The sequence below is a fragment of the Rhipicephalus sanguineus genome, chromosome 5 (assembly GCF_013339695.2).
Source record: "Rhipicephalus sanguineus isolate Rsan-2018 chromosome 5, BIME_Rsan_1.4, whole genome shotgun sequence".
Classification (NCBI taxonomy): Eukaryota; Metazoa; Arthropoda; class Arachnida; order Ixodida; family Ixodidae; genus Rhipicephalus; species Rhipicephalus sanguineus.
The window spans coordinates 112,534,770-112,547,043 of record NC_051180.1 but is presented as its reverse complement, the minus strand read 5'-3'; the positions used below and the strand labels follow the sequence as shown (position 1 = coordinate 112,547,043).

The 12,274-nt window shown below is 44.0% G+C and overlaps 1 protein-coding gene across 1 annotated transcript in view; it reads left to right on the top strand.

The window, feature by feature from the left end:
- LOC119394144 (uncharacterized) overlaps positions 1–12,274 on the top strand; it is a 250,919-nt gene that overhangs the window by 86,743 nt on the left and 151,902 nt on the right. The window contains exon 13 of the mRNA XM_049415655.1: positions 6,130–6,230. Within this exon, the coding sequence (XP_049271612.1) occupies positions 6,130–6,230 (101 nt within the window). The remainder of the gene's footprint in view (positions 1–6,129; positions 6,231–12,274) is intronic.

Sequence of the window (12,274 nt, the reverse complement as noted above, 5' to 3'; positions counted from 1 at the left end):
AACTTGGAGCTTCCTCGATGGGTCTAGTTCATGCAGGCGACGGTTCCAGACACTGGGGTCACTCAACCAAGTTTGCGTCATGGTGTCAGCGAACGAGCGCAGACCCCTTGCAGCGTCTGTCCTCGACAAGGGTATTGGGGTTGTCTGGGCATCCTCGTGGGCGGACCGAGCAGAATCATCAGCGAGGTTGTTACCCACAACACCACAATGTCCCGGCAGCCATTGGAACACAACGTCATGTCCCTTCGATAAAGCTTGGTGAAGAGCTTCTCTCATTTCGTTCACTAACTGCTCGTGCACTCTTCGTCGTAATGCTTCGTCGTGCACCCTTCGTCTTTTGCGACTCTAAGACATCCCTTCAGAGTCTGCTTTGATTTAGGTGCACGTTAAAGAACCCCAGGGGGTCGAAATTTCCGGAGCCCTACACTATATATATACTGTGGTTCTCAAAATCATATCGTGGCTTTTGAACGTAGAACAAAGACAGTTATTATTATTATTATTATTATTATTATTATTATTATTATTATTATTATTATTATTATTATTATTATTATTATTATTATTATTATTATTATTAGTATTATTACCACTACTACTACTACTACTACTACTACTACGTCTAACTATTAGAAACAATAAGAAAATATGGTGTGGCTAAAATGGTTCACCGTACTAAGAAAGATGTAATGGCCACTGAGGAATCACGCATACTCTCTGTCAACATTATGTACTCAAATATGCAGATGTGTCCTCGTTACACTAAATTGGACTAGATTCACGGATTCGCAGGGTTTCATTCTTTGAAGTTAATCTGAAATATTTTCGTATCTCTCCTCCACTTTTATTCTCTATAGCTTTGCTTTCCCGGCGGAAAAAATGTGCTTACAGCCGAACGCAACAAAAGTTTATTCTGATGCACACTGCCGTCTAACAGCGCCGGCGATTAAGTGATGCACATGCAACGTTGAGCAATACTTCGTGACTTCACGTCCCGCTGTCATCATCTCGACCCTCCCTTACGTCATCAGTGTTCCAATGTGATAACACTGCAGCGCTACAAAAATATGCTTTGCCACAGTAGTCGTCGGTGAACGCTCTGTCATGCGTGAAAAGCAGCAATCACGTCTGCGTACTCTCCCCGACTGTCGCCAACACAAAATGCTGCAGGCCGTTCTCGGCCGTTCGCGGGCCGTTCCAGCGCCCTCTAGAATTTTTTTTCTAGGTGGCGTTGGCCGTTCTCAACTATGCGTCTTCGAGTCCTAATACCCTTGTTACACAGGCAAGTTAACCGCAGTTACGACCAACCACGGTTAAGCACGTTGAACCACGGTTAGCGCCAACCACGGTTCGCCGATGTTACACGGCGCACAAGCGTCTTCGGTTAAAGCGGACTTGCTTTGACGTGAATGGCTCTGCGTATGGCGGCAGTCCGGCGTTCAACTCGGCTGTTATTACCGCGTCCACTTTTGCATTCCTTGAGGTGCTCCGTAGATGACGCAAATTGTTTTCCCAAAGCCTAATCGGGCTTTCCGTGGTTCGTGCAGGCCAATTCTTTCGTTTTTCAGAACGCTGGCGGCGTGCCCACGTCCTCCGTGGAGGCCGCCATTTTCTCGGTTAACTGCCAAACCGAGGTCGCCAAGCTCGGTTTGGTACAACCGCGGTTAGCGGCATAACCGCGGTTTCGCATACCGTGTAACATAAGCGAACCGCGGTTACGCTAACCAAGGTTTAGGCTGTCTGTGTAACAAGGGTATAACACGATGCGTGCGCTAACCGTGGTTGTGCATATACGTAGAACAGATACCTCAAAAGACGTCTACCAAGCGCTACGTTATCTAAGCAGAGATCAGCAATCTCGCATATAAATTTTCAAATTTTCGGCATGCATTTCTTAGTTTTGAATAAAGGACTTGTTTTGTTTGCCTTTTTTATTGAAATGATGAATAGGAAAGCCTGGTACATTTACGGCCGCACAGACAACTCCTTCTCGCTTAGCAAACGAAATATACGATCTTAAAAAAGAAGGGAAGGGGGGGGGGGCACAAAATGTTTTTCGTGGATACATTATTCAAATGGTAAAGCTCAATTATTTCTGCTCATTACACGATACAAAGAGCGACAGCGATATTTTGGTGATTATTTGCATAAGTGTATACTTTGTTATTTTTAAATGCGAAGCATTTCTTAGCGAACTAAAGGCACTTTGACCGTTTCTATCTATCTATCTATCTATCTATCTATCTATCTATCTATCTATCTATCTATCTATCTATCTATCTATCTATCTATCTATCTATCTATCTATCTATCTATCTATCTATCTATCTATCTATCTAGCTAGCTAGCTAGCTAGCTGCCTACGTCTGGGAGCTCTCCTGGTCGTCTCCTTTAACTGCATGGGAGGGTGTTAGTGCATGGGAACTGCATGGGAATTTGCATGGGAGGGTGTTAGTGTGTGAAGAACACGACGAACAGGGCATTAGATGAATAGCGTGAGATACTTGTCGCGTACGTCATGAAACTCTTTCCTTCAGTCACGTGTGACACATACCCGTATACCATGGCCCATAGAATGCGCGTATGAGCCGCAGGTGATTCGCAGTTTGTATCAACCCAGGAACCGCAGTAACAAACTTTCAAAAATCTTGACGCTATCGCGTTATGGAGCTTGAGTCACAGAATATGCGGGGCAGGCATCGGCAGCGTTGTCGGTGAGCGAAATATCAGAGAAAAGGAAAGATTGAAAATCACGGTTAGAGCCGCTATCGAACCCGGACATTCTGCGTGGGAGTCAAGTATTCATCCACAGAGCTACGCCAGCGCTTAAAACTTCTTGCGAAAAAGACCGTATAATGACGTCATATCGCTGAACGTCAACTGTGGTTGCAGTGTTCGCTATCGGCGTTTGTAACAATGTAATAAACATTACAAATTAACTCCTACGATTCGACAAGCTACGGTCAACCATTGCTCAACCCGGAGGAATACGGCAAAAACCGCTTCTTATGATGTGCACATCATCGCACCGTAGCACGCAGATCATATCGATAAAACTGACATATGTGATCTAAGGCGAGCCGCGACTTCACGTCGGAACATAGGATTCCCTTTGGGCGTCAGGGTAGTCGACGTGCCTGCTAAGCCCACGATCAATCCCGTTGCCAAAAGGGAGGGGGGGGGGGACTACGAGACTCACCCCCTTCCCAATTTGTTGCTTCCTGAAATAGGTACTTTCCTCAAAATAGGTGATTTCCTCAAATAGTCAACGCCTTCAGCAAGTGCTCCCCCCACCCCCAGAAAATTCGTCGCTAGGGCCTGCCCGCAATATACCCATAACTACTCAAAATGCGCAAAGAAGTTGGTCTATCTCGCAACGCTCGACTCAAATCAATAAAAAAAAAATCGGTATAGGCCACTAATCGCCTACTTCTTCGCATGACATGGACTCCCAAGATGAGTGGGATCTGCCGATTTTTTTATCTGTTTCTTGTAAACAAGACTGCCTGCAGACGTGTGGTCATGAAGCATAAAACAAGGTATAGAATGGCCATGAACAGAAGCATACTTGTTAAACATGTACGACACGAAACAAGAGAGATAGGGACAGAGATTAAAAAAATAAATAAAAAAACAAAAGTATTGTAAGTTGCAATGAATAAAGCAATATTATTATTAGAAGCAGTAGTAGTAGTAGTAGTAGTAGTAGTAGTAGTAGCAGAAGTAGTAGTAGTAGTAGTAGTAGTAGCAGAAGTAGTAGTAGTAGTAGTAGTAGTAGTAAATATTACGCCAATCTTAGCGGGAAAAAAAATAAAAGCTGTGCATGGCGAGAGTCTTCACAATGTCCGTTTTTTTTTTTCTTTTTTTTAGGGGGGAGGGCTCTTACCTCTCAGTATTATTATTGGTTTCTCTGACTACCTTCGATATCTAATTATTTCGGGCGTAAGGAAAAAGAAACCATTTCTTTCCTTATGATCTTCTCCTTATGATCTTCTCCTTATGATCGGTGATCACACGTACTTTAAGTATCGCAAGCATAAGTCTAGTCTACATGCTTAAATATTTATTACCGCAGGCACCATGCTAAATATATTGTGCTCCCACAGGCCTTGCATTTTTATAAATAATGAGCCACTTTTCCTGCTTCCTTTTTATTCGTCGTGTACATGAGAATCAAACATTGACATTTCGATTGTGAAAACAAACCTCGGAGAATAAGGAGAGCATTTCGTGCTTTTTCAAAAGCTAGCTTGATGGAATTTTCTTGTTAACTGTCGATATGTCTGTCATTTTAAAGTGTACCGTTTCTTTTCGTATAAGCGATCAATATATAATAAAATTGAATTAGTGTATATCTTTTAAGCCGGGTTGATTATTCATGTAACTATTTGTTATTATTCTGCTTGTTCACATGTTTTTTATTATTTATTAATGTTTTTCATTGGTTAGCTTCGCCATTAACTTATGTGCCTAATTTCTTGTTACAGATATTGAACTTACCTAATTATTATTTATATGGGTCACGTGCGTGTACTGCTTGCTGGCTTTTTTATGTACGCTATTTGTGCCATCATAGCAGGTCCCTACGTAGAGTTGTTTTGCAGAACTCTGGGCCCTCCGGCTGCAATATTTTTACCCCGTAACTCTAAGATAACTTTTGCAGTAAGCTTGACTCCAGGACGCAGCACCCCATCTTCATCTACAAGTTGTCTGAATGTGTGCTTTCAGTGTGCTGCTACATTTGCCTAACCGCAAAAGTTTTACGAACAAATAGACAGAAAAACAAGAAAAGCAGGCGTAGTGGGAGTTAATGTATTTCCCCTAATATCATAACACAATGAGCATATTTTCCTGCACGAGAACTTATCTGAACTCCAGGATGGACCATAAGGTCTTGAGAAAGTATTAAATTTTTACGAATTTCATGTAATCCTTTATTTTGCAGCGGTGCGCAAGTAATGAAATTTGGGCGCGTTAAGATACGTTCGTGGTCGTCCAGCACAACACTTGCACAAATACAAGGAAGACAAAAATGCAAGGGCTGTCCGGCTTTTCAACTCATTTTAGAACTCCTGCAAACAAGCTGCTATGTACACGGCAGTTTTTCCCACTTTCAAGAAGATATACGCAGCAGCGCTTTCACTCGTGCAATTTTCGGTTGAAAGTGCGAAGTGCCACTCCAAACTACGGTGCACATATAAGCCGCTTGTCTGAGTAAACGTAGCAGATCGTAGAGAGCGCTTGTACCTTCTTTTTAGGGGCGAAGCGCCTTAAGGCGGCACCCGTTCGTCCCTCGTAGTCGTAGTAGTGCGTAATCAGTCGTAACGCTAGTACCAGATCTTGACCTCCAAGGTGGTGCCGGTGGGAGATATTTCCTGTGCGTTGTTGAACAATAAAAAATTTGCAGCGTGCGCGTTAACTAAAAGCCGAATTCTTCTGTCTCTCATTCCCCATTAGCAGCCATTGGCATGTTCCAGTAGGAAACGTTAGTAGAAGTAGAAGTGTAAGTGTTAGCTAAAAGCCGACTTCTTCTGTCTCTCATTCCCATTAGCAGCCATTGTTTACCTCCAAGGTAGTGCCTGGTGAGATTTCTCCTGTGCGTGATTAAACAATAAAAATTTTGTTCAAAACGCCGTTGATTGATGAAATAAACCAACGAAAGACGCCAGATGTTTTGTAAAAGCAAAACGGAAGAACGCCAGATGTTTCTAAAGCAAAACGAAAAGACGCCAGCTGCTTAACGAAAGACGGCAGATGTTTTCTAAAGCAATGGTTTTCTAAACAATGAAAATTCACAGCGTACATGTAAAATTAAAGTGAGCTGCAAGTCGTCATAACTCATCGAACCTTTAGTATAAACGCGCCCGATCTCACGTCGGTGATGATGTACTGGGCAGAATTCACGGAAGATTCACGGTTTACCGATGAACCTCCGCAGCTTCGCCCACTCATCATCATTCACTCCGTGGATATGCTGTGATTTTTTTCTCTTTCCGTATATGTTGTGATGGATTAGCATGAACGCAGATTTTTCCGTCTGTAGACAGTGCTTGTGTGGGTCATCCTTGTGCAAGCACCGTCACCTTCAAATTCTGCATCTTTGACGAGATTTTTATCTCTTCGGCATAGGGAAGCATCTTCGAGCAGCGAACGAGCGAGTTCTCGAAAACGATAGGACGACGGATACAAGTGTTCAGCTCCGGGGGAGGGATGTTCTCATCACACAACAAGTAAGTGCACCACGGCTTTGGGACTCCTGAAATGGCTGTGCATGAAGCCGTGTCGCCCGCTGCACCACGACAGCGTTTCTTGTCGACAAGCATGACGTTTGAAAGCACGTTGCACGTGGTTTTCTCTGTGTGCGTGTTATGCGCCGAATTAATTTTTCCTGGACTATATGTGTATCCCGGTCTTCTTATTTTTTTTCCCCTTTCAGTAACATGTACGCGCGACGCAAATTATTCTTTTCAGATTGGTTAAGACTGAAGACCCGCGCCTGTCGACGAAACAACCAGCCTGTGTTACGTGTTTACATCCTATTGTTCTTGTTCCGTGGCTTCGTGAAATTAGCTACCAATGCTAATCAGACTTGGTCCTTAAGTTTTCTGGAAGTGGGTTACACGTCCACGCTGTTGCTCGTGATTACTTGTATACGAACCCGTTGAAAGATCGTTCGTTTTCTTCCTCATTCGCTGAACTGAAGAACCGATGTTGAAGTACGGAAATGTTTCCTAGATCAAGGCATGAACGACATCACGGCAAACAAAGAAATTAGCAAGCAGCCTTTTACATGTGATTTCGCTGAGTTGCCATGTATATTTGCATGTGTGACACCTATTGAAACAGAGCATTGCATCGGGGAAGCACAACTGCAATGCAGCTTTGGGATCATTGTAAACGCCATTCTCCTCTCCGGCTACATTGATAAACGAATGTGAAATCGTTCTTATTCCCCGTTCTGATACTCGCTTGCATCAATTTCCCACTTTGTCCAAATTCGACAACAGTGTTTAATTTAAAACATAGTGTTTCGGACAGTGTAGGTTGTGCTTATAGGTCCCGTCTTCTTAATTTCTCCGCCAGTAACAGTTCAACGTTTAAGCCACCGCGGTGGATAAGTGGCTACGGTGCTGGGCTGCTGATCCTAGAAACGCTGCATCGATCCCGGCAGCGGCGGTCGCATGGAGGCAAAATGCCAAAAGGCCCGTCTACTGTGTGATGTCAGTGTACCTTAAAGAGCTCCAAATGGTCGAAACTATCTGGAGTCGTCCAATGCGGCGTCTATCATAGCCTGAATCTCTTCGAGACGTTAAATCACATAGAGAGGAGGGAAAGGTAGCAATGTTTAATGATATCTCTGGAGATGTTAGGCTAGTTTATCGCCTGGCTTGCTACTCCAGGGGTCGGGTGATGACCATAATACATGCGGTGATCACATATACACACAAATAATACGTACAGTCAGAAACACACGTGTATACACAAAAGAGTCTTTTATATAGTGTCGCTAAGGTGAGTAGACCTAAAAAACACCAGCAGCGCTTTTTTCTCGCGCATCACACAAACGATGCTTTGCCAAGAAGGTTCCGCAGCTCCAAGCTCAAGCTGCGTTGCAAATGAAGTGCTGCCTTCACACTCTGTCGTTCTGCGTCATAACGGGAACAGTCAAATAGGATGTGTTCGTTTTAAATCACATAAAACAACCAACCAGTTAAATGCGGGCTATAGCTTAGAACGTTACATTTGAAATATGGAGACTCATTACCGTTGTCTCCGAATTACTAATAACAATTTTCCCGCGCCAAAACCACGATATAATTATCAGACACGCCGTAGCGGAGGGCTCCGGAAATCTAGACCACCTGGTGTTCTTTAACGCGCACTGACATCGCACACCTACACGGACCTGTAGCATAATTCGCCTCCATCAAAATGAGACCGCCGCATCCAGCTTCTTTTTTTTTTTAACCTGCGACTTTCGGGTCAGCGGCTGAGTACCGTAAACCCTATACCACCGCGGCGGACTTGTCTTCGAATTAATGTCCTCGAATAATTCAAATAACTCTTCTATAAACATAAACTTCCTTCTCTCACCGCCATACACTTTCCTCGTTTCTCTCTTATTACCAGCGATCTAAATAAATGCAACATTCAACGGCAGTCGAATGTTTGGTCTGCTGTGTTTTGTAAGCTGTCGCTACCTACGCCTATACCATCAGGACATATGAACTGGTCGGGCAAACAAACCCACCGAAAAAAAATATTAAGAGCGCCCTTCACGGGCTCCGTCATGTGTTCGTTTATTCGCAGCACTCGCGCGAAAAGAGCAGCAATGAATATTTGCTTTAAGCGTGACGAGACGAGCACTCGATTGTCAGAGAAGTTAACAGAGAAATTCACCATTTCGAAGGAATTTCTAGCACTAGCAAATAATATGTTTACCGCCTGGTAGCAATAAGTACATGTATTTTACCGACATACACATACCGAGTGGTAAACGGTGGTATCACTGGCGGGAGATTATTATTATTATTATTATTATTATTATTATTATTATTATTATTATTATTATTATTATTATTATTATTATTATTATTATTATTATTATTATTATTATTATTAACAACTACTTACATCACTGGCTCACACCGACCCGGGGGGTTGCCCAAGAAACGAATAAATTTCTCAAAAAAATTGGCACATCAAATCTATGGTTATGGTGAAATTTTAGAATAATTAATATAAATTGATAACGGTAATTTACGAACTGCGAGTCAAAACCACCCCGATTCGATTAAATACTTTTCGACAGGTGAGTAGACGTCCCTGGGACAAAGATCACTCAGCGCCGTCTTCTTCCGCATGGTGCACATTTGCATCTCTGGCGCCTCGCAGCATCATTATCGGTCCAACATTTGCTCCCTGGAGACAAGATAGGCGTATGCTTTGAGATGAACAAGAAACGAACGAATAAAAAATTCGAACCATGTGATCGAAACACAGTGGTGATTAAATACAAAATGCACAGTGTCGCTTCTTGAGATATCTTATCTTTTGGGAACTGAGCTCGATGGAAGATAATACTCCTTGAAGTGTTCTTCCAAGAGTGTATATCACTTTTACCTTATCAATAACGAGCCCTTTGAGTACCTCGTATGCCCGCAGTAAACGACATTAGCAAAATACGCAGTCATTTCAGAAGTACAGACTGCTGGGCGAGTTGGTAACTCATCTTAATGCATAAACATAAACACCAAGAGGATCTGCCGAATCTTGAACTCGGAATGGTGGCGGCAGGCCAAGTTCTACGAGGACTGCCTACACACGTATTGTGGACGGGACGGCAAAGGTCGTTGGCCCCAGCGGTATAAGGAATGGAACAATACGAAGGTTAGCGTGACGGAGTTTCTGTGGAACACGATGCGTCCGACATTACCGAAGAAGAAGAAGGTGGATACCATTCCAGGAAAGGTGGTGACCCTGGGGAATGTCCCCTTGGACGATAAGGTGAGGAAGGTGCTTGAGCTCGGTCCGAAGTTTTCCTTTGAGCCACGGTTGAAACCAGCGGAAACCTTGGCGTTGGGACGCTGCGTGGCCCATAGGGTTCCCGAGGTGGACAGGGCCCGCTGCGTTGCGGAGTGCGCGGATGTCATTACGACTATGGGAGGAAAGCCAGGCATGAAATTTGACAGTCGATGGCTCGTGGACCAGTTCACTGAATGCCGCCTGAGACCTTTAGTGGCGGACAAGGAGGGTTGGTTTCTCTGTTATGCCAGAGTGCTTATTCCTGAAGAAGGCCTCGCGAGCGATTGAAAAGAATCTCAATACGGTGGACAAGAAACCGGCGGAAGTGAAGAAACGGGCGGGGGCTCTCTTGCAAGAACTACAGCTCGACAAGCTGTGTGCCGCGGTAAAGAAGGAAAAAAGTTCGGTGCTTCGAATGTTCTTCACCGTGAAGACCCACAAGCCGGAAGCGCCGTTCCGCCTCATAGTTTCCGAGCGTGGTACGTGGCAGAGCGAGGTGTCAGGGTACCTACAGAAGCATCTGTCGTCGCTGTACCTGGTGGACCCTTTCCGGGTCAAGAATTCGGAGGAAGTGACACAGTCCTCAATGAGTGCTGCTCCGCGGTCTCTGTCTGGGTTCAGCGTGGATGTAGAAGAACTTTTTTACTCTTTGCCACGGGATGGGTTGCTGAAGCGAATGAAGGATTGCATCCAGAGGCACAATGATGAACAAATGTTCCAGGAAAAGTGTGGTGTGTCTGTGGGATCGTTTCTCGAGCTTTTATCTGTGTATTTGTCGTCAACTATTATCGGGTGGAAGGAAGATGTGTATACCCAGAGGTCGGGTGTTTGAATCGGTTCGAGTGTCGCACCCGTATTCAGTGAAATTTTCTGAAGTTCGGTTGATCGCGACCTCGAAACGGCCCTGGATGGTATTGTTGTTAAAATGTTTCGCTGTGTGGACGATTATCTAGTACTGGTAGATTCTAACGGTTGTGTGAACTCGCGCGTCAGTGTCCTCAAAAATTTCAGGGATGTTGTTGCAAGTCTTCGATTCACCTTTGAGCTCCCTAAAGACAACGGCATTCAATTTTTGGATTTGAGGTTGTTCTTCAAAGGGTGTCATACTTGTTGGATGTATGTGCCAAGAAGCGAGAAAACAGTGCTTGATTTTCGGTCTGGGCACTCGAAAGTCGTCAGGAATGCTGTCGCGACATCATGTTTGAAGGCCGCGCTCAAGAAATCTTATCAGCACAGTATGGAAAGGAGGCAACTTGACAGACTCAAGTCGTCCAAGTTTCCTCAGAATCATTGGGCGAGGCTGGCGGGAAGGGTCCTACAGGACTTGAAAGGGAAGGCAAAAAGTTCTGAGCACGCTACGGGTCCAAAGAAACCACCTGTCGCCAGCATCCTATAGCTACACGGCGTCTCACATCGTTTAAAGAAAGTGAAAGCAAGGTACGGATGCAGTGTTGTATTTTCGGCTGGCTACCGTTTAGGCAGCATTTGCGCGGCTGTAGACGGGAAGGTCGAGGGCGGGCAGCAAGACAAGGGCGTTTGCAAAGTAAAGCACAGGGCTAAAGAGGTTGAATGCTCCACAGGTGTGGTGTACGACATTCCGCCTTTGCGCGGGAAGCGTTATATAGGGCAAACCGGGCGTTGTATTAATAACAGGCTGTTGGATCATAAAGCTTCACTAAAGGGACAGCCGTGCTCTAACCTTTCCTTGCACTGCAGAGAATGCGGCTGCGCACCACAGTTCGCTGAGACGACGGTGGAATCTTGGTTCAAAGATAGGGTAGCGCGTGAAATTGAGGAAGCATATCTGATTAACAAAGCTGGTGATGCATCTGTCGCGAACCGTCACACTACTTGCTGCGGAGATAAGTTTTCTGGAAGCGCGTCATTGAGACAGTCGCCGTGTGTATACGCGTTTTCAACACGGGTTCATCTAACCGCATATATATATATATATATATATATATATATATATATATATATATATATATATATATATATATATATATATATATATATGCGGTTAGATATGAAATGCATATTACAAGCATCTGCGGGGCAAATATCTGCACACCGTTTGTTTGTCTACATGACAAAACGATTCGATATCTGATATTAACAGGTGTGAGTCTCGTTGTCGATAACTATCAACGTATCTCGTGGTTTAATTGCGAATAGCATTTCTTTTGCTAGCATGGCGGATTGCGGATGAATGGAGGATCAGTTACCGCTGTGGAGCCGCTCCGCTCTTGTTTTCGTTCTCTATTTCCATATTTGCCTATGTTTCGCTGTTGCTTTAAAATATTTATTCAAAATTGATTGTGGCGCTTGCAAAAGTGTCCTGGCCGTTCGCAAAGGCATTCCTAAACTATAGCGTTCATATTAGACTTTATGATTTCTATTCCTTCCGTTGATCACTTACAGATGAACAACACAATCTCAAGCAACAGACGAGATTCTTAGTGCAGATGTCACCTTTATTTGCTTCGTACCTTGGCCACAGTTCGGCCTTCGCTCACAAGGGTTAAGTTTCTCAAAGAAATACTTGCTTCAAAGATGTCACTACAGTCCTAATCTTACCAGCAACGTTGTTTGCACATCGTGAGGCAGCACTATTAGGTTAGAAGTATGCATGCATTACATTATCTGACTTTCTCGTTTCTTTATTTTTTGCTCGTTATCATAATAACGTCATTGGTCCGTCGCCTTATTTCGTGTAATGTCAAATGACGATATTTTTTTTTTTTTGGCT